Source organism: Phyllobates terribilis, unplaced genomic scaffold, assembly GCF_046119375.1.
Source record: "Phyllobates terribilis strain yellow unplaced genomic scaffold, ASM4611937v1 Scaffold_1__5_contigs__length_1240528914, whole genome shotgun sequence".
In the NCBI taxonomy this organism is placed as follows: Eukaryota; Metazoa; Chordata; class Amphibia; order Anura; family Dendrobatidae; genus Phyllobates; species Phyllobates terribilis.
The window spans coordinates 1,066,386,550-1,066,405,436 of NW_027362761.1; the positions used below are offsets into that span (position 1 = coordinate 1,066,386,550).

General features: G+C 45.8%; 1 protein-coding gene across 1 annotated transcript; it reads left to right on the top strand.

Annotated features, from left to right (window-relative positions):
- Nucleotides 1-918: 918 nt before the first annotated feature.
- Nucleotides 919-18,573, top strand: PPAT (phosphoribosyl pyrophosphate amidotransferase). The gene is made up of 11 exons (XM_073645438.1): nt 919-1,284; nt 5,499-5,565; nt 5,989-6,195; nt 10,059-10,171; nt 10,856-10,998; nt 13,171-13,243; nt 13,671-13,825; nt 14,567-14,694; nt 14,773-14,994; nt 17,448-17,568; nt 17,974-18,573. The coding sequence occupies exons 1-11, from the start codon at nt 1,157-1,159 to the stop codon at nt 18,147-18,149; spliced, it is 1,533 nt and encodes a 510-aa protein (XP_073501539.1). The 5' UTR covers nt 919-1,156; the 3' UTR covers nt 18,150-18,573.
- Nucleotides 18,574-18,887: the final 314 nt, after the last annotated feature.

Sequence of the window (18,887 nt, forward strand, 5' to 3'; positions counted from 1 at the left end):
CGCCCCCTCCTCCATCGCTGGCCGCACTCACAGCCCCGCCCCCTCCTCCATCACTGGCCGCACTCACAGCCCCGCCCCCTCCTCCATCGCTGGCCGCACTCAGCCCCGCCCCCTCCTCCATCACTGGCCGCACTCAGCCCCGCCCCCTCCTCCATCGCTGGCCGCACTCACAGCCCCGCTCCCTCCTCCATCACTGGCCGCACTCACAGTCCCGCCCCCTCCTCCATCACTGGCCGCACTCACAGTCCCGCCCCCTCCTCCATCACTGGCCGCACTCACAGCCCCGCCCCCTCCTCCATCACTGGCCGCACTCACAGCCCCGCCCCCTCCTCCATCACTGGCCGCACTCACAGCCCCGCTCCCTCCTCCATCGCTGGCCGCACTCAGCCCCGCCCCCTCCTCCATCGCTGGCCGCACTCAGCCCCGCCCCCTCCTCCATCGCTGGCCGCACTCACAGCCCCGCTCCCTCCTCCATCACTGGCCGCACTCACAGTCCCGCTCCCTCCTCCATCACTGGCCGCACTCACAGCCCCGCTCCCTCCTCCATCGCTGGCCGCACTCACAGCCCCGCCCCCTCCTCCATCACTGGCCGCACTCACAGTCCCGCTCCCTCCTCCATCGCTGGCCGCACTCAGCCCCGCCCCCTCCTCCATCGCTGGCCGCACTCAGCCCCGCCCCCTCCTCCATCACTGGCCGCACTCACAGTCCCGCCCCCTCCTCCATCGCTGGCCGCACTCACAGCCCCGCCCCCTCCTCCATCACTGGCCGCACTCACAGCCCCGCCCCCTCCTCCATCACTGGCCGCACTCACAGCCCCGCCCCCTCCTCCATCACTGGCCGCACTCACAGCCCCGCCCCCTCCTCCATCACTGGCCGCACTCACAGCCCCGCCCCCTCCTCCATCACTGGCCGCACTCACAGCCCCGCCCTTGTCCCTCCTACTCCTGATAGCCCCGCCCCTCCTCCCACATGGCCTCCGTGCACTGTACACTGCTGCCGTGAGCGCTCCCGGTGTGGCCGCGGTTCTCTGTCTCCCCCCTAGTCCCGCAGCCCCGGGGTGCAGTCCGCCGCGCTCCGTACATCTCCACCGGTCCGCCCCCCTTATCACCTCGCCCAGGAAGTGTTTGCTGCTGCGCGGACTCCACGTGTGCTCACCATGGAGCTGGAGGAGCTGGGGATCCGGGAGGAGTGCGGGGTGTTCGGCTGCCTCGCCGCCGGGGACTGGCCCACACAGCTGGACGTGCCGCATGTCATCACGCTGGGGCTAGTGGGCTTGCAGCATAGGTAATTGGGGGATGTGGGGGGCGCAGGGTGGTCGGGCGGGCGTGCGGCTCTGGAGCACGTGATGCCGGTGCTGCTTCTGCAGAGGAGCCGGTGCTGTGTGTCCGTGCCCCCCGATCACTGACTGTACCTTGTTGGAAGCGTTTTCTCCTGTTTTTGGGGAGTGTGTGTGTGTGGGGGGTGTTTATGGGGTCCTAAGGGCTCCTTGTGATTATACTGTGATAGATCCGCTTTCTGCAGTAGTTTCCACCATCAGTAATCCGGTGTATTTCCAGCTGGGTTAGCTGGACCATGGGGGGCATCAGTTGGGCGCCCCCCATTGTTAGTGATGCCTGATGGTGGGGACAAGCTCTGCCCCAATAATTGGCTTTGCATTGTCCTTTATGGGACTTTTTCTCTGCTACTTTAGTGGTGATGAAAGTGTTAACATTTGCCCTACAGATCTGTTATCATGCAAGTTATGAAATAATGGAGAGAACTTTATACAACTGTCAGCGGCTCGTCCTAAAACGTTAGGACTTTTCCGTTCTCTGCAGGACTGGTCGTGACCTTTGACCCTCACCCTTTGACAGCCAATAAAACCCCCAAATTCTGCAGGTTGCACAATGTTTCTGATGGAAAAGGCTTTCTAGTTTGACCTTCAGTTACCCATCCTGATTATTTATGACCATTGAGCAGAGCAGGAGTCCTGGCTAGAACCCCCAACGCATCCATTGCCTCTTCTTGGTCCTGTAGAGACAATGGCCCCAGGGTCGGTCAGTCCTCACTGCACAGAACTGGTCGTGGTGCCAGGAAAATTTCCGAGTCCTAACGGTGGCCAGCGCTGGCCCGGCCGTGTCTGCGGCCATACTGCGGACTGTGTGCCTTCCTCATCTGATGGTCTTATACCTGCAGGGGCCATTTGTACTTATTTTGGAGGTATCAGGTTACAGTGCTCCCTTCCAATATGTTGACCACCTACTGTGACAAACAAGGAGCTGACTGGGCCAGTCACATGGTCTCCCAGAATTAGAAGGAGCCTTGGTCAGAATTTCAGAGAAGGTATAAATGAGGGCAGAAGACAGGACCACTGGGGGGAGGGGGCTCCATCTATTTACAAACTGGTGTTTTACCCCTTTATCTGCTGGTCTGCTAAACTTTGTAAATACTTTTATAGGGCTAGGTCATGTTCACATGAAGCATTTTTGCCACTTTTTTTTTGCAGTTAAACAGTGTTTAAAATGTAGGTTTTGGTGCCGGTTACGATTTACCTACAGTAATAGTTTATTCAACAAAAAATGTGTTTGCTGCGTTTTTACACTCGCTACTTTCTATGGGTGGAAAAATGCGCGTGAGATTTCTGAAAACTCATAGCTTTTGCTGGAACTGTAAAACGCAGCTTGTTTGCATAAGAAAATGCTGCATGTGAACAAAGCCTTATTTGTCAATCTGGCGCACGAATAAATCCGTATGATCTTTGGGGCAGAGGAGGAATCCTGCAGGTAGAAAAGAACAGATCTCCACAGTGTAATGTGACCTTACTATGGAGTAATAAGTTGGCGTTTATGAAGTTAGCAGAAGTTGTGCCGTAATCTAGTACTAGTAAAACCAGAAATGTCGGCAGTAGACATCAGTGGTGGCTCAGTGGTTAGCACAGGTAGCCAGCAGCACTGTATGGAGTTTCCATGTTCTCTCTTTGTGAATACTGGCAGGTAAAATGGCTTCCCATGAATTAGCCCCTAATGTCCCTGTGTTTTAGATGGGGAAATTAGATTGTGAGCGCCGCATGCGAGGGAGACTGGTGGTAAAGAGATTGTCTTGTTATGGAAATCCTTTATTTTAGGGGAGTCCTCTGCTCGGGATCATCATTTCTTAGTCAGAAGGGTTAGTGGTTGTAAAGACCTCCTTTTGATTTATGAAAATAAGTCATAGTGAGCTTTACGGTCTAATGTATATGGTCTCAAAACGTGACAAATTTATGAAAGTGGTTGATTCTGTATGCTACATTTGTCTAGTTTAAGTTGGTTTACTTTGTGCTAAAATTTTGGTGCTTCTTTGTGCCCTGTAGCCCTTATTCACTGTGTTTTTTGTGGTTTTGTTTTTTTTGTCACCTTTTTTAATTTCTATTTTCTGTACCAAATTCCTCCAAATAGTGCTGATGGGTTAATGAATTTTGTGTAAAATCAGAGATCAGAGTTGCTTTTTTTTTTTTTACACTAAAAAGTCGCGTGATCTTGTAAAATGTGTCTAACTGCATAAAAATAAAACTAGACACATATATTATACTCCAGTCAGGTTCTAGAATACAACTGTACAAATATTTTGCAACGTTTTTGAAAAGTCACAATTAGTTGGGATAAAACATCTGAATGAGGAAAACTATACCCAGAAGGCTAAAAAAAATGAAACAAAGTAAAATAGAAAAAAGTAAGGATGTAAATGGGATGGAGTACCTAATGCTTCATTTGTATGACTAGAGCATCTTGCATTTCCCTGAAATAAAGCAATGGTCGTCAAATAGAAAGGTAACTGCATTTATCTTTGCATTCCCTACATGATCATATAAACAGTTATGGGTTGAGGTGGGATAAAACTTTCTGACAGGTTCCCTTTAAACTTACGTTCCCTGTAGACTGAATTCTGCCTCAATTGGTCAAGAGTCCTGTATACCATTGCATGTAAGCATAGGTGGCAGTGAGCAGGAGGTCTCTTTTGAAGGCTATGGAAGTTGTTTCAAGAGGTCCTGGAAATTCAGGTTTTGAAGAAAGATTTGAGGAATGGAGTCATTGGGCCCTTGGCCCTTTGAAAAATGTAGGTCCCTACCTCTTTGGTTGCCGTAGGTGACCCTTCTTTCCTTTTTGGCCCATTATTGATGCCTCTCCCTCATTGTGAGCTGGAGGACTTCTTACTATACAGTAATTGAACTGGTTCTAGATGAGCCATGGTATGTGGCTATAAATCACTGACTGCTGGGCTTGATCAATGTGAATTCCTGGTACACTGAGAGTCCATGATAAGTCGCTGGCCTTGAGGACTTCTTCAGACTTGGTGACCTGCAGCGTGTGGGCTAGGAGGGCATGTTAGGACATATTATTTTTCACTTGTTCGAGAGGTCATACCAGTTCATATTTCTTCCCCCTCCATCTGCTCCATACCTGGTAGGCTTCTATGAATACAGCAGACATTACTGCACAACTAATATTAACTAGTGTCAACATATGGCTTCTTGGGATAGGTCGCTCCTTCAATGGGATTATAGATTATACTGACTTAAATGGAAACTTTCAGCTAACTCGTCCTGCCCGAACCACAGGCAGCATGAATCAAGACACTAGTTGTGTTTTTGCAGCCTGATATGCTGCGGCATTTCAGAGAAAGCGTATTTATATGAGCTGTACTTCTCACATGGAAAGTCCCCGGCAGCTTGTCCCCGCCCTGTTACCCCATGATTGACAGGTCTCTCCCTATGTGTTTTGTATACATTTGTGTGTCAGTTCTATGGGATCAGGGTGGGGAGAAGCTGCCAGGGATCTACATCCCAGACCAGTCACCTGAGACGCGTAGTCATCGGCTGGCTTTTGCAACATGTATGTCTGCAATAATGTAGCCAGACGGATTCATGCTGCCTGTGGTTGGGGCAGCACACGTTGGCTAACAGGGTTCCCTTTAAACTCAAAAGTAAATAACAACCAGGTGAATGCTAAAATAATTTTGCTATTAACTAAAATGTATTTATTAGAATAGTAAATCTGAATTAAACCCATAAACTCATGAAAAATAATAACAAAGCTCAACAAAAGTATTAGAAAATTCACAAGCAATTTTACCTTTGGTCTAACAATGGGCCATGATGAAAAACATAAATAGGAGGGACGCTCTGCGATGATCTGCAGACGGCTATGCTGCACAATGTTCCCCATCATATTGCTCTTTATGCCCCAGCCAGGACACTTGGTAAAGCCTTGATCTGACCATTACTGGGGTTAGGTGAACACTCCCTTTACAAGCTAATATCTCTGAGCCCAAAGCTACAGCGATGCTTGCTGGTGAGACGACCTGCCATTGCTGGCTGTGTGTATCCTATGAGATGGTGAATGTAGACTGAACTTAAGAAGAATGTTACTCCTGTATAACGGGAAATACATGTGATTGCAGTATCATTGGCCTCGAGATAGATACAGATTATGTTGTAACACAAGTTGTGGATGAGGCCTAAGACCAATTTTAATTTCCACCAGGGGACAAGAAAGTGCTGGCATTGTGACTAGTGACGGAGGCGCTGTGCCGACTTATAAAGCACACAAGGTAAGATTTGCCAGATTTCATTGATCTGATATTTTTGACTTCTACTTATGATAGGCCATTAAAGGAGTCGCTTGGTCCCAATAAAATAAAGAAGCTTATACTGTCCTCCCGTGCCGGCGCCGCTCCAGTGGTGTCAGCACTCGCGGGGCTCTCGTGCAGTAGTTATGACACATGGTGCCCGGCCCCCAATCAGCGCTGGTGTCATAGTCCCCGCCTTCATTAGGACAGCGGCTGTACGAGCTGAACGTGTGCTGTCAATGTTCCTGCTTGCGGCACTTGCCAGGACATTTCCCAACCTTTGTAGGACCATTAGTCCCATTTCTCATGGTCCAGCTGATTAATAAGCCACACTTCACACTAAACTTTTGGGAATACTTGTGGGTGACTAATCCTGAGTAAAATTCTTTATTCTCCTCCCTTCAGGGCATGGGTCTTGTCAACCATGTGTTCAGTGAGGAGAGCCTGAAGAAGCTGAACATGAGCAATTTGGGGATTGGCCACACAAGATATTCTACGTCTGGAAATTCAGCTCTAGAAAACTGCCAGCCATTTGTGGTTGAGACGCTACATGGAAAGATCGCAGTAGCCCATAACGGGGAGCTAGTAAATGCTGGCCGGCTCAAGAGAAAGGTAAGATGGTAAAGGTTTAAAGAGGTTGTCCACTACTTTTACATTGATAGCCTATCCTTGGGATAGGTCATTAATGTCGGATTGGTCGGGGTCCGACACCTGGCACCCCCACCCATTAGCTGGTGTCTGCAGCCGCTGGCCGGAAGTGCTCACTTGCCGAGCTGCTCCTTCTACTTGTAGTGGCCGAGGCTTGATGCTGCATATCCGCCTCCTATTCAGATCAATAGTAGGCATTGTGCAGTACCCTGCGGCTGCCACTATAAATAGATGGAGCAGCTCAGCAAGTGAGCACTTCCGGCCAGCGGCAGCCACTGATCAGAGCTGATCGGCCTTTGCCAGGTGTCGGACCCCGGCCAATCAGACATTGATGACCTATCCTAAGGATAGGTCATAAATGTAAAAGTAGTGAACAACCTCTTTAAGGTAATGTGAGCCCCCATACATGTATAATGCTTGCACGGCACCTATAAAGTGTCTGTCAGCACAATCACAGGGTGCCAATGGGTTGCTATGGTAACCAGAGACCTGACATAGGCTTCTGTGCACAGCAGGCCTGAAGGCCAATTAAAGAGGCACTCCTCCTCCTCCCATCAAAGCTTTAATCCTCTTAATATATTGCAGTCATCATATTATATGGTACTGTGTACTTACAAGTGCTCATTTTGCCTTTCTACCCAGCTAATTCTTCTATTTTCTCTGCTCTATGTAGAAACAGGAAGTCTCTTGTCCCTGCATTTATCATTCCCCTATTCAACTCCTGACCCAGCTGCTCCCTCCTCCACCCTGCTATGGACTTTTGCAGTGACTTAGAACTCATGCAAGGAAATTTGACCTCCTGTTTCTACATAGAGCTTAGAAGGATTCAGCTAGTCAATTTTTAAATACATAATGTCATAGACCTAATGGAAAAGAGAAGAATTATCTGGGTAGAAAGGCAAAATGAGCAATTGTAAGTACACAGTGCTGTATAATATGATGGTCGCAATGTATTAAGAGGATACAAATGTTGATGGGAGGAGGAGGAGGAGTGCTCTGTGGGTCTAATATTCTGCCTGCCTGTAAAGTACTGATAGATGCAATACACTGAACTACATTAGTAGTGCATTATGCAAAGGATCACAAATTTGTGTCCCCTCTCAGGACCAGCATCTGCTGTAAAAACATTTTTGTAGGTTCATTCCCACCTCCCACTATAAAGATTAAGATGTTGTATGCTCACTAAAATGATACAAATAAAATCTTCAGCTTATGCGGAAAAAAGTCCTCTTAAAGAAAAATGGTTACATGAAAGAAACATTTAAGAAAAATGTATCTTGGAACATTAATTGTCAAAAAATAGGGATGTGGGGAGGAACAAAAAAATTAAAGTTGTCATATCTTCAGACTGCTTAATTTATCAGTGACCATTTTCATAGATTTGGCATGTCCTACCACATTTTTGTGCATAGGGCAACACGGTGGCTCAGTGGTTAGCACTGCAGGCTTGCAGCGCAGGGGTTCTGGGTTCAAATCCCACCAAGGACAACATCTGCAAGGAGTTTGTATGTTCTCCCCATGTTTGGGTATTCCAGTTTCTTTCCACACTCCAAAGACATATCGATGGGGAGAGCGACGAACATATCTGTAAAGTGATGTGCAGTTAATGGCACTATATAAGTAAGCATAGTAAATATAGTTTAGCATTTGATGCACACGTCTCTAGGCAGGTCCAAATACAATATCTGTCTCAAACGATTAGCACCAGATTCATCCTTATGTTGAATGTCCATAGAGTTATTTCCTTATCACATAATTCTTAACGATCTGCCATAAACCATGGAGAAAGTCTTGGTAGACCTTGAAAATAACGTGTCTTATCTAACAACTTCGATAAACTCCAATACAGATGTAATTAATTTCTCGGAATACACTAACGTGTAGTCTAAGTTGCTTCTGGTAAAGGACAATGCTTCAGGAAATGCTTGAGGTCTTTCTTTTAACTCTGTTTAAAGGGGTCCTCTAGGTCTCTGACAATGATCTCGGGGTAAAGAGGTGTAAGTTAGCTTATTATAGGGGCTGCGAGCATTACATACCCTTCAGTACTTGCACAGTCTTGTCAATAGTGGTGGCTTTTCCTGGTTCTGTAGCTCAGTCATTCATGGGTGCTGATCAGCAGGGGTCACAGTGCTAAGACAACTACATATCAAACATTGATGGTCTAACCTTAAAGGGGTTCTCTCTCCAGCACTGGAGATCTGCCATCCTTTTTTTTTTTTTAAGAGGTGGGTTTCTCCCTTTAGGCTGGGTCTACATGAAGACCATTGCTATGACTCAAATCGTGTTGCCAAAGATCGCTATTTTCGCTACTACACGTTAGCAGAAGGCAAGTTATGAAGTTTCATTGTGCCCTGAAAAGTTACGACAATGAACAAGTTGAAACCAGTTACATTTTTTTGTGACGTTCTTTTACTTTGCTGCTACTACATAATGCGGGTGCACAAACGACAATCTGACTGCACAACCTGTAGAAACCAAAGTGGCTGTGTAGCCCCAACCTTATCACAGCCCACTCCCCTATACGAATGATACCATTGTTTAATATGTTATGTCAACTTTGGAAACGTCATTAAGAATGATCTGATCCGTGGACACAATGTGACTTCCAGATGAGCGATTTGAGTGTGGCTGGACGAATACTTGTTACTTTTGATCAGTCCGTTAGGTCTTCCTGTACTGCAGCGTTACGGATGTGGGGGGTTGTCACTTCTGTCCGGTGGTGATATATTCTGGTGCAGAACTAATGGCTGATTAAGATTCTTCATGACGACCATGGTGATTAACCTTGGCGGCCACGTGTTTTGCATATATGAAATGAAAAATGCTTTTTCAGAAAAAAGGCATATGAGGGCATTTAGTGTGGATTCATGACCGCTCTGTAGCTGATAAAAATGCATGTGAGGCGGGCAGACCCCCATACACATATGATGGGGAGGGTGTTGAGAACTTTCCTCGTGTCTGTACGGGCTTCCTGACCTACAGGCAGTGCAAGACAAGTCACATTGACGTGTAGAACACACAACTGCAGGAGCAGACTGTACTCAGGGTGGTTTGTGGTCTGTACCTATGTAGATCTAAAACCATACTTAAAGGGGTATTCCCATCTCCAAGATCCTATCCCAATATATTGTAGGTGTAATAATAATAGCAAATATCTCCAATTAAAAATGTAATATAGTATTTTTGATTCACTATCTCTCATCTCATGTGCAGGTATCGCAGGACCTTAGGTATCCATGGTTACGACCACTAGCAACTAGCTAACTGTGACTATCAGTGGACGTAACCATGGATACCCAAGGTCCTGCGATGCCTGCACATGAGGAAAGAGATAGCAAATCAGAAAAAATACACTACATTTCTAATTGGAGATATTTGCTAATATTACTCCTACTACATATTGGGATAGGATCTTGGAGATGGGAATACCCCTTTAAGTTTGTGATCAATTAAAAATGACTTTATTCTTTTTTTTTTTTTTTTTTTCTTCCCCCATGTATATGTTTTTCAGTGGCAAGAATGATTCCCAGCAATGTGACAGCTAGTCGCTGTAAGGATGTACTTTTACTGAGCCGTAAACCTGGTGATCTGTCTGTTATCTCTGTTCTTCTGAAACACCGACGTCTATAAATGTTGTGTAGACTTGTATATAACAATCCTCTGTACTGCTGTTGGTTTTATAATTATGTTGTGCTGTGAGCCGGACCTATTGCTTTATTTCAGGGTTTCTAGTATGTAAGTAATTGTCCCCATATTCTCTTTAAAACCAAGATGAGTGCTGTGTATTACACGGATATAGCATGATGTGACTTTGTGCTTCTCCACAGTTGATGCGGCACGGCATAGGTCTGTCCACCAGCTCGGACAGTGAACTGATCACACAGCTCCTGGCCTTCACGCCGCCTATGGAAGAAGATCACTCCGCTGATTGGGTGGCACGGTAAAGTAGTGCTTTGCAGTCTGGGTCTGTAGTTCCTCATAACTACTCCTAATGGACAACATTTATATAATATATTGCGTTGTTAGAAGGAGGCATCGTTTTGGAGCGGTTGAGAATGTGAGCTTGCCTGTCTCACCTCCTGACTTGCTTAGGAGGGCTGATCCTGCTGATCGATTGCCTTTAAATACAGAATCCCAATTGCATAAAAGTAAATGTTGCACCAAAAATGTAACAATCTGAGCATATTAATATTGCTTATTATGGTACAGACTCTTGCAGAGAATGTGTGGGGGGGTAAACTGCAGCCGCGTGGGGGCAGGAATCCTCTTTGCATGTGGGAACATGGCCTAATAATGCCGAACGCAAATCTGTGTAGGAAATTCTATGTAGACATTTGGACCGCGGCTCTGGCACCTATTACTGATACTAATTCTGGATCAGCATATAAAAAGTAATGCAACGTATTTATAAAGTCTTTATGTAATAATGTGGGACATGCATACATGGTTTATTCCGATGTCTATAATTCACCCCTAGGAAGTCTCCTACATAATGTTTTTTATCCAACAGAATATGAGATATTTCCATCATGTGCTTTCCCCTGGACTGTGAAGAATGTAAGACGCATACGACATTACTGGCAACCAATGTGACCGCTCCACTAACTCTTTATTTCTCCTATAGAATAAGAAACTTGATGAATGAGACTCCGACTTCGTACTCCCTGCTCATCATGCACAATGGGGATATCTATGCTGTACGTGATCCGTACGGCAATCGTCCCCTTTGCATTGGACGGCTCATCCCTGTGACCAGTGAAGATAGAGGTACTTCTAGTGTAGCCACTGCTATCACCTGGAATCTATCCTTAGGTAGAAAAGCAATCCCTGTTAATTTGGATGAAAAATTTGAGACTTATGGCATCAAAGTGAAGTCTGTAGGAAAGAAGCGGAGGCAGTTCTGGGGGGCGAAGCAGTCATGTATGTGTGTGCGTATTACATGGCTGCCTAATCCGCTTATGTGTAGTAGACTTAGGAAGTTGAATATCAGCACCCATATTACTCCAGCAAGACAAGGTTTATAGAACCCTATAGGGAGTTTGGCTCTATAGCTCATCTTGTGCAGAAGCAGGTTTCTCGGAAACTTTTGAGATGGGACATTAGAGATTTTCCACCAAAAAAAAATTGTACAACTCCAACCCCCCCCCCATCGCGCCCCACCATACCTCAGCCCGAATAGTAAACTACCCATCTACTATCCTCGTGCCAGATGTCCAGCTACTCCCTGTTCTTCGTCCCTCTGCTTCCGGATACGGAGTCAGGTAATGTGTGCTTGGCTATTCTTTTTTGGAATCTGTCGGCATTGGGGTGTTTTTTTTGTTTTTTTTTGCGTCAGTGCCTTCAGAGACTTTCCTGCTCATCCAGAAGATCTTCTCTTTTTCTGGAGTTTCCTAGCGAGTTGGCACATATGCTGAAGAAGCATGTAGGCAGTGGCCACATTTGTGCCAAAATTTTGACAAATCGGCGCAGCCCAGGTTAAGGCCCTGTCACACTTAGCGACGCTGCAACGATCCCGACAACGATACGACCTGTCAGGGATCGTTGCTGCGTCGCTATGTGATCGCTGGTGAGATGTCAAACAGGCAGGCTCACCAACGATCAGGGGAGCAGCAACATCGTGGAAAGAATCTTTCCACGATGTCCTGCTCCTGGTTACCAGCCTGCTGAAGCAGGAGCAGGCTGGTAACCATGATAAACATCGGGTTACTAGGGGCACACGTGCTCCTAGTAACCCGCTGTTTATCATGGTTACCACTCTGCTACGGTGAGCGGGAGGTTACCGCTCACTTTAGCAGGCTCGTAACCATGATAAACAGCGGGTTACTAAGTGCGCGTGTGCCCCTAGTAACCCGATGTTTATCATGGTTACCAGCCTGATCGCTGCTCCCGCTGGTCACACACAGCGTTGTGTGCTGACCAGCGGGAGAGCAACGACCAAAAAATGGTCCAGGACACTTTGCAGCGATCAGCGACCTCACAGCAGGGGCCTGATCGCTGAAAAGTGTCACACATAGCGACATTGCTGGTGAGGTCGCTGGTGAGTCACCAAAACCGTGACACAGCAGCGATCTCGCTAGCGATCTCGCTATGTGAGACGGGGGCTTTACAGAAACTTTCTTTATTGTATTGCCTACATTTTTGCTCAGATGTATGTTTTATTTTATTTATTTTTTTTATAACCTTTTCCACAATGTATTCACAATGAGTCAGCAGAGAAGATAAGATAGTAAATCCCTAAAACAAACCCCTTCTACCAATAGCAAAGTGCATTGTGCAACTCTGACCATGAAAATATCTCCCTGTTCTGCTCATGTCATAATATACTGCAGCGTTTGAGGTACATGAACAAGTGTTTTTACATTCTTAGTTTAAATGTCGTCTCCCCCCCTCCCCTCCTCTTCCTTCTCATATTGCCAACTATAGTTCTAAAATGGTTAAAGTGGCTGTCATCATCATCACATAGGTGGGGGTCCGACACCCAGCACCTACACTGATCAGCTGTTATTTGCTCTTGCGGCTTCTGGATGGAAACCGAGAGCGCGGCTCCATTCAGTGTGTAGCACCCGCTGCCGGATACTGCTTAATGGCTGCTACCTTTTTGAATAGGATCCGTTCTGCAATATCCAGTAGGGGGTGACACACATGGAATGAAGCCGCGCTTTGCTGCTTTATTTAAGGTATTTGGGTTTGGCCAGCTCAAATAACATCTGATCAGTGAGGGTGTCGGACCGACATGTATCCTGTGGGTAAGTCATCAATCGGTCCTAGTACAAAAAAATTTCAGAATTTATCAGATGTGAGAGAAATCAGTCTTTGAAGCCATGTAAATTAGCCTGGTTGTGCTTTGAGGCGTGTGTATGTATTTGTAGTGTATTGACACATCCCCAATGAACTTCTGGACAAGTAATTCATTTTTGTAATATTTTTTGTTTTATGTAGAGAAGAACCGATCAGAGACGGAGGGATGGGTGGTGTCTTCTGAATCCTGCAGCTTTCTCTCCATTGGTGCTGAGTAAGTATTGGTGTGTATGCAGTGCTGACTGCTAACCTTGCTTTTAAAGGGGTATGTTCAACACAGACGTTTATGGCTTATCCTACAGAAATCCTATAAGCCAGTTGTAGGTTTTAAAGGAGGGACTTTCCTTGTGGGGCATTCACTGTACCGATGAGCTGCTTTCATTTCAATGGAAGTTACGAAGACCGCCACGTGTCAGCTGGATATGACTGTGAGACTAGGGGCTCGCTTTCCACTTGGGTTGGACCTGCATGTTATTGGACAGGATATGCCATAACTGCTTTATTTTGGGAATGCCCTTTTAATGCCGCACTTGCTGTAATTTCATCCTGTCTGAACTGTTTTATAACTTTACGCAAGGTCTGTTTTGTTGGTATATGTAGGCTTTTGTGATATGTATGTTTCTCTCCTTGTGCATTTGTAGATACTACCGTGAAGTCCTACCCGGGGAAATAGTGAAAATCTCTCGTGCCGGAGTACAGACTTTGGATATAGTACACAGATATCGTGAGAGAGATCCATCTGCCTTCTGTATTTTTGAGTATGTTTACTTTGCGCGGCCAGACTCCATCTTTGAAGGTATTTTTTTTTTTTTTTTTTTTGCTTTGCCCTTGGTATAAATACCCAGCAAAGTGGTTTCATGCATGATCTATTTTACCATTATTCATACTATGATGTAATCCAATCTTGTATTTAATCCACAAGTTTCTGTTCATTAAATCAAATCATTTTTGTTGAGCGTATCCTAAAAGTAATACTGAAAGGACCCAAAATGCAAAAAGACGTTTCTGATCTTTGAATTAAGGATGGTCCTCACTTAGGTGGTGGAACCTGCTAGGTGACTTCATTTCATGGTTGTCAACTCCGGCGCCTTTTCAGCAGTGTCGGGACTGGCTCTCCCGGTGATCGTGTGACATTATGTCAGACAGTCACTGTGGCCAATCACCTCTGGCTTCACTCTTCCGTCCTTTGGACAAATCAAGACATCCGGAAGAAGTGAGAGCAGCCACGCAGCTCTCAATTCCTCCGGATGTCAGTTATGTCCGTAGGAGAGGAGATTGAAGCCAACGTTGATTAGCCGCAGGGAGCTCGTGACATGACTGTTAGGCGATTCCTGGGAGAGTCGGTGCTGACAATCCTGGAATGATACTAGAAAGGGGGTGTTATTTTACAGAGTCAAAACATAGGGATTCAAAAGAGGTTGTCCGTGTAGTGGACAACCTCTTTAAAGCCAAAATAGGCAGTGGATTAAATTTGCACAGAAGTGTTTAATCTTCAGCTGCCAAGTTCTAGACCTTAATGGGTCCTTTTTCTTCAAAGGACAAATGGTGTATTCGGTCAGAAGACGATGTGGTCAACAGTTGGCTCTTGAAGCCCCAGTAGAGGCAGATTTGGTCAGCACCGTGCCAGAATCTGCAACCCCCGCAGCCCTGGGCTATGCAGAGAAGGTAAGCTCTCATTCAAAACTTCAATTATTGTCCATAAGTTTCATACTTATAGCTAATATTCTTCTTGTCCCTTTTTAGTGCGGTATTCAGTATGTGGAAGTGCTCTGCAAAAATCGTTATGTCGGTCGAACCTTTATTCAGCCCAATATGAGGTTACGGCAGCTTGGCGTGGCCAAAAAGTTTGGAGTCCTGTCTGACAACTTTATTGGCAAAAGAATAGTGCTGATTGATGACTCCATTGTGCGAGGAAACACCATTTCTCCAATTATTAAGCTGCTGAAGGATTCTGGTGCTAAGGAGGTTTGTGAGATAGCATGGCTGATTTTATACTTTCTATGAAGCTTTTCCGCTTTGTGCCACCTGTCATTTATCTCCAGTGTGTTTTTGTGCTTAGAATATGTTGTAAGATGAGCTCTCTATAGTAAAGATACTTTGTCTGCAATCTAATTGAATAGATATACTCTACACCAGGGGTCTCAAACTCAGCTGGGCATATGGGCCGCACATGGAAAAACATTTAATTTGGGGGGCCGCATTATTTGCATGACAAAGTGACATTTTTAGTGATACCATTTTATTTTCTGTACACCTTTTGAACTGGTCCTCATCTTGCAGACATGGTCTCCCCTCCGGGTCGCCCATCTTGCAGACATGGTCTCCCCTCCGGGTCGCCCATCTTGCAGACATGGTCCCCCCTCCGGGTCGCCCATCTTGCAGACATGGTCCCCCCTCCGGGTCGCCCATCTTGCAGACATGGTCTCCCCTCCGGGTCGCCCATCTTGCAGACATGGTCTCCCCTCCGGGTCGCCCTCCCCTCAATACTGCGCACAGGGTCCCCCTCCCCCAGTGCTGTATTTCACATGACAGAGAAAAAATAAAAAAATTCTCACCTGTCCTCCGTTCCCTCGGCGTCCTTTCTGCACCTGTGGACCGTAGGCACAGACCCCGTAACAATCGCGGCTCTCTCCAGCGCTGTAATGCAGTGTATTGTTGCGCAGAGACCGGCTCTGCACAGCAATACCAGTGCCAGCCGCTGGCCTATCAGAGGCCAGCAGCTGACATCTGCGCATGGCAGTGACGTCATACGCCGCTGCGCTGGGACGCTGACGTCAGCTGCTGGCCTCTGATAGGCCGGCGGCTGACACTGGTATTGCTGTGCGGAGAGCCGGTCTCTGCGCGGCAATACACTGCATTACAGCGCTGATGGCGGCTGCTGGAGAGAGCTGCGATCGTTAAGGGGTCTGTGCCTGCGGGCCGCAAGAAGGAGCCGGAGGGGCAGCATGCGGCCCATGGGCCGCGTGTTTGAGGCCCCTGCTCTACACCATGCTCTTTTTCTGGACAATTACATAAATAATATGGACTTCAGTGGGGCTTTTTAAAAAAAAAAAAAAAAAAAACACAAATTTTTATGCCTGTAATTTGCTAGACCACTGTAAATGTCTTCTGTAAGTTCAATCATATACTTGCTGATTGCCATCTTCCCAGGTTTTTCGCGTCTCTGGTCCTCTACTGAGTCGTATGACAACTATTCCAACTTAACTTCCTAATGAATGTGGAGTAATTAAAGCCACCATTTAGAATAGATTGAGTAAATTTATTCAATGAAAAAGTTATACAATACAAACATATTAAAATCCGCTAAGGGTGAAGACAAAAGTATAAATATCAGGTACACATTAGACACATAATATATAGAGGGGCAGCGTGATTAGAATAGGAGATGATAAAACCTACATCCCAAAGTAGTTCAAACATATGAATGGCATGATGTGAGTGAGAGTACATACAGTATGGATCAATGTCAAGTGAGTAGACCAAGTGTTCCATAAATGCCATGTGCCCAACAAGAGGAAGGCAGATGGCTAACTGTGTGGGAAAGTAACAAGCAATAGATCCAAAGCAAATCACTGCTTACCCATTGCTCTAGATGTGCACCTGCAACCCCCACTGACTACTCCGACTTGCCTGTTCACACTGGGGTTTGTGCGAGAGCCGATTAGACTTTACAGTGTAATCCTATGATGCCTGGTTCTGATGCTCTATAGACCGACATTGTAAAAGCCACTTCCTTCTCACATACAAACCCCAGTGATCTGTGATTACAAACTGTACCATTGGACTAGGCGACTGACATTTCATTGTTTATCCCATCTACAGTCTATGACCTGTGACGATTGATGAGCACAAGTGCTCGTTACTCGAGTTTGCCGAGGGTATCGCAGGTGCTTGATTTATATGTTAGAGTGCCTGCGGCCACATGTTTTGCTGCTGTTACAGCCACAGAACATGTAGGGATTGCCCATGTTTGTCAGGCAATTCCCGTATGTTTTGTGGCTAACAGCTGCAAAACGTGGGCGTGGGGACTCTAACATGTCAATCAAGCACCTGCAATAATCGGTGCGTACCCGAGCACCCTCGGCAAACTCGAGTAACGAGCCCTTACTCATCACTAAGTGTGATACATTGAGACTATAGAAGCCAAACAGTCCCAAGATTAAAAAAAATAATGATTTTTGACTAAAATTGAACTTTTTAAATCCAAATTTAAGTACAAAAATTCCCCAAGAGGTTTACAGATCCTCACGAAAGGGGACAGAACAATAAACAACCACCGAACAAGGGAGGTCCAACATGTAAAGTAGCAATGTCGTGCAGCTAAACTTGTATATTTGAGCCAAAGACATGTAAAAACTATGGCACCTTGTCGCTTAAGTCCTAAAATGATTGATGCGGTGTTTTCTTGCCCTCTCCAGGTCCACATAAGAGTGGCATCTCCACCAATAAGACATCCCTGTTATATGGGAATTAATATTCCCACAAAAGAAGAACTGATTGCCAACCGCCCGGAGTTCAATGACCTGGCAGGGTATATTGGTAAGCACGTTTTATACTAGCCTTAGATTGCGGTAATGTGAACAATTCTTGATGTTTAAAGGGGTTTTCTGCTGTATTTGTAAATTGTTAGCGTGACGCTATTCTTCATAGGGGGTCAAGGAGCATACGTGCCATAATTTTCTGCCTTCCCACCCTCTGTGGTTGGTCGGCACCGAGGACTGTTATAGCCACCACTGACCTGGCTGCAGGGTCTGGTGACAGATGGTCGGAACAGATTGCTTCTGGTCCAGTGCGGAGCACATAGTACTCTATACCAGTGGATGGATTATGATCGGTATATACTTTTCTTTTTTTCTCCCTTGCCATTTTACAGCAGGGTAGCTTCTTACCCCTTTTTAATTTAACCTTTATTTTAAATGCTAATTATAATGCCTTATATTTTAGGTGCGAACAGTGTGGTTTACCTGTCCGTGGACGGCCTCACATCTGCGGTGCGTGAAGGCATTAAACATTTCAAGGACCAGCAGAGCGGAATAAATGGCACAGACGCATTCCCCGCTTCTCATAGCCACTGCACGGCGTGCCTCACTGGGGAGTACCCGGTGGAGCTGGAGTGGTGACCGGTCATCTTTACTCCTCATAGCTGGACGATAGGGTTCACATGGATAAGAAAATTGGGACTGTTACCTATAGCAACCACTTAAATGTCATTTTTTTTGTAATGCAGAATACCATTTACTCTTCTCCCTGTACTGGTCATTGTGGGCCACCACCCCGTGTCTTGTATGGGCCGGCTTCTTTTATTTATTTGTAGCAGAACCGCTGCTACCAGAAGAATCTGTGCCGTTCTCAGTGCTGGAACGTGGACCCAATATTCACTGACACTTTCTAATTCTGTAAATTACCTTTTTGTTGGACTTCTGTTCTTATTGTACGGTACGTTGTCACTAAACGTATCTGATTTTTGTTTTTTTTCTATTCAGTGCGTTGTGGTCCGCTTCTTTATTCTGCTGAAGGACTGGAAATAAAGCCCTTTTTTATGTTGCTGCGGATTAATTCTAACATGAATCTGCATTTAGTGGGGAAGAAGGAAAATCCTCAGGGTTTATCCGGAACTAAAACCGGTTTGGGAAGTCTGTGCTCAAACATGTTCACATGATCTATGCATTTATATAGAGATAACCGTCCTCTTATTAGACAGCATTTCTATTGTGCATCCCATGAAGGGTATGTGCAATTAGAAAATGACCTATTATTTTAAATGAAGTTTGTGTTAAATACATTTTTTGGGGGAAATTTTTATGTTCCGATATTACAATTGATATTAAAATTGAAATCTTGCAATTATTCATACTGGC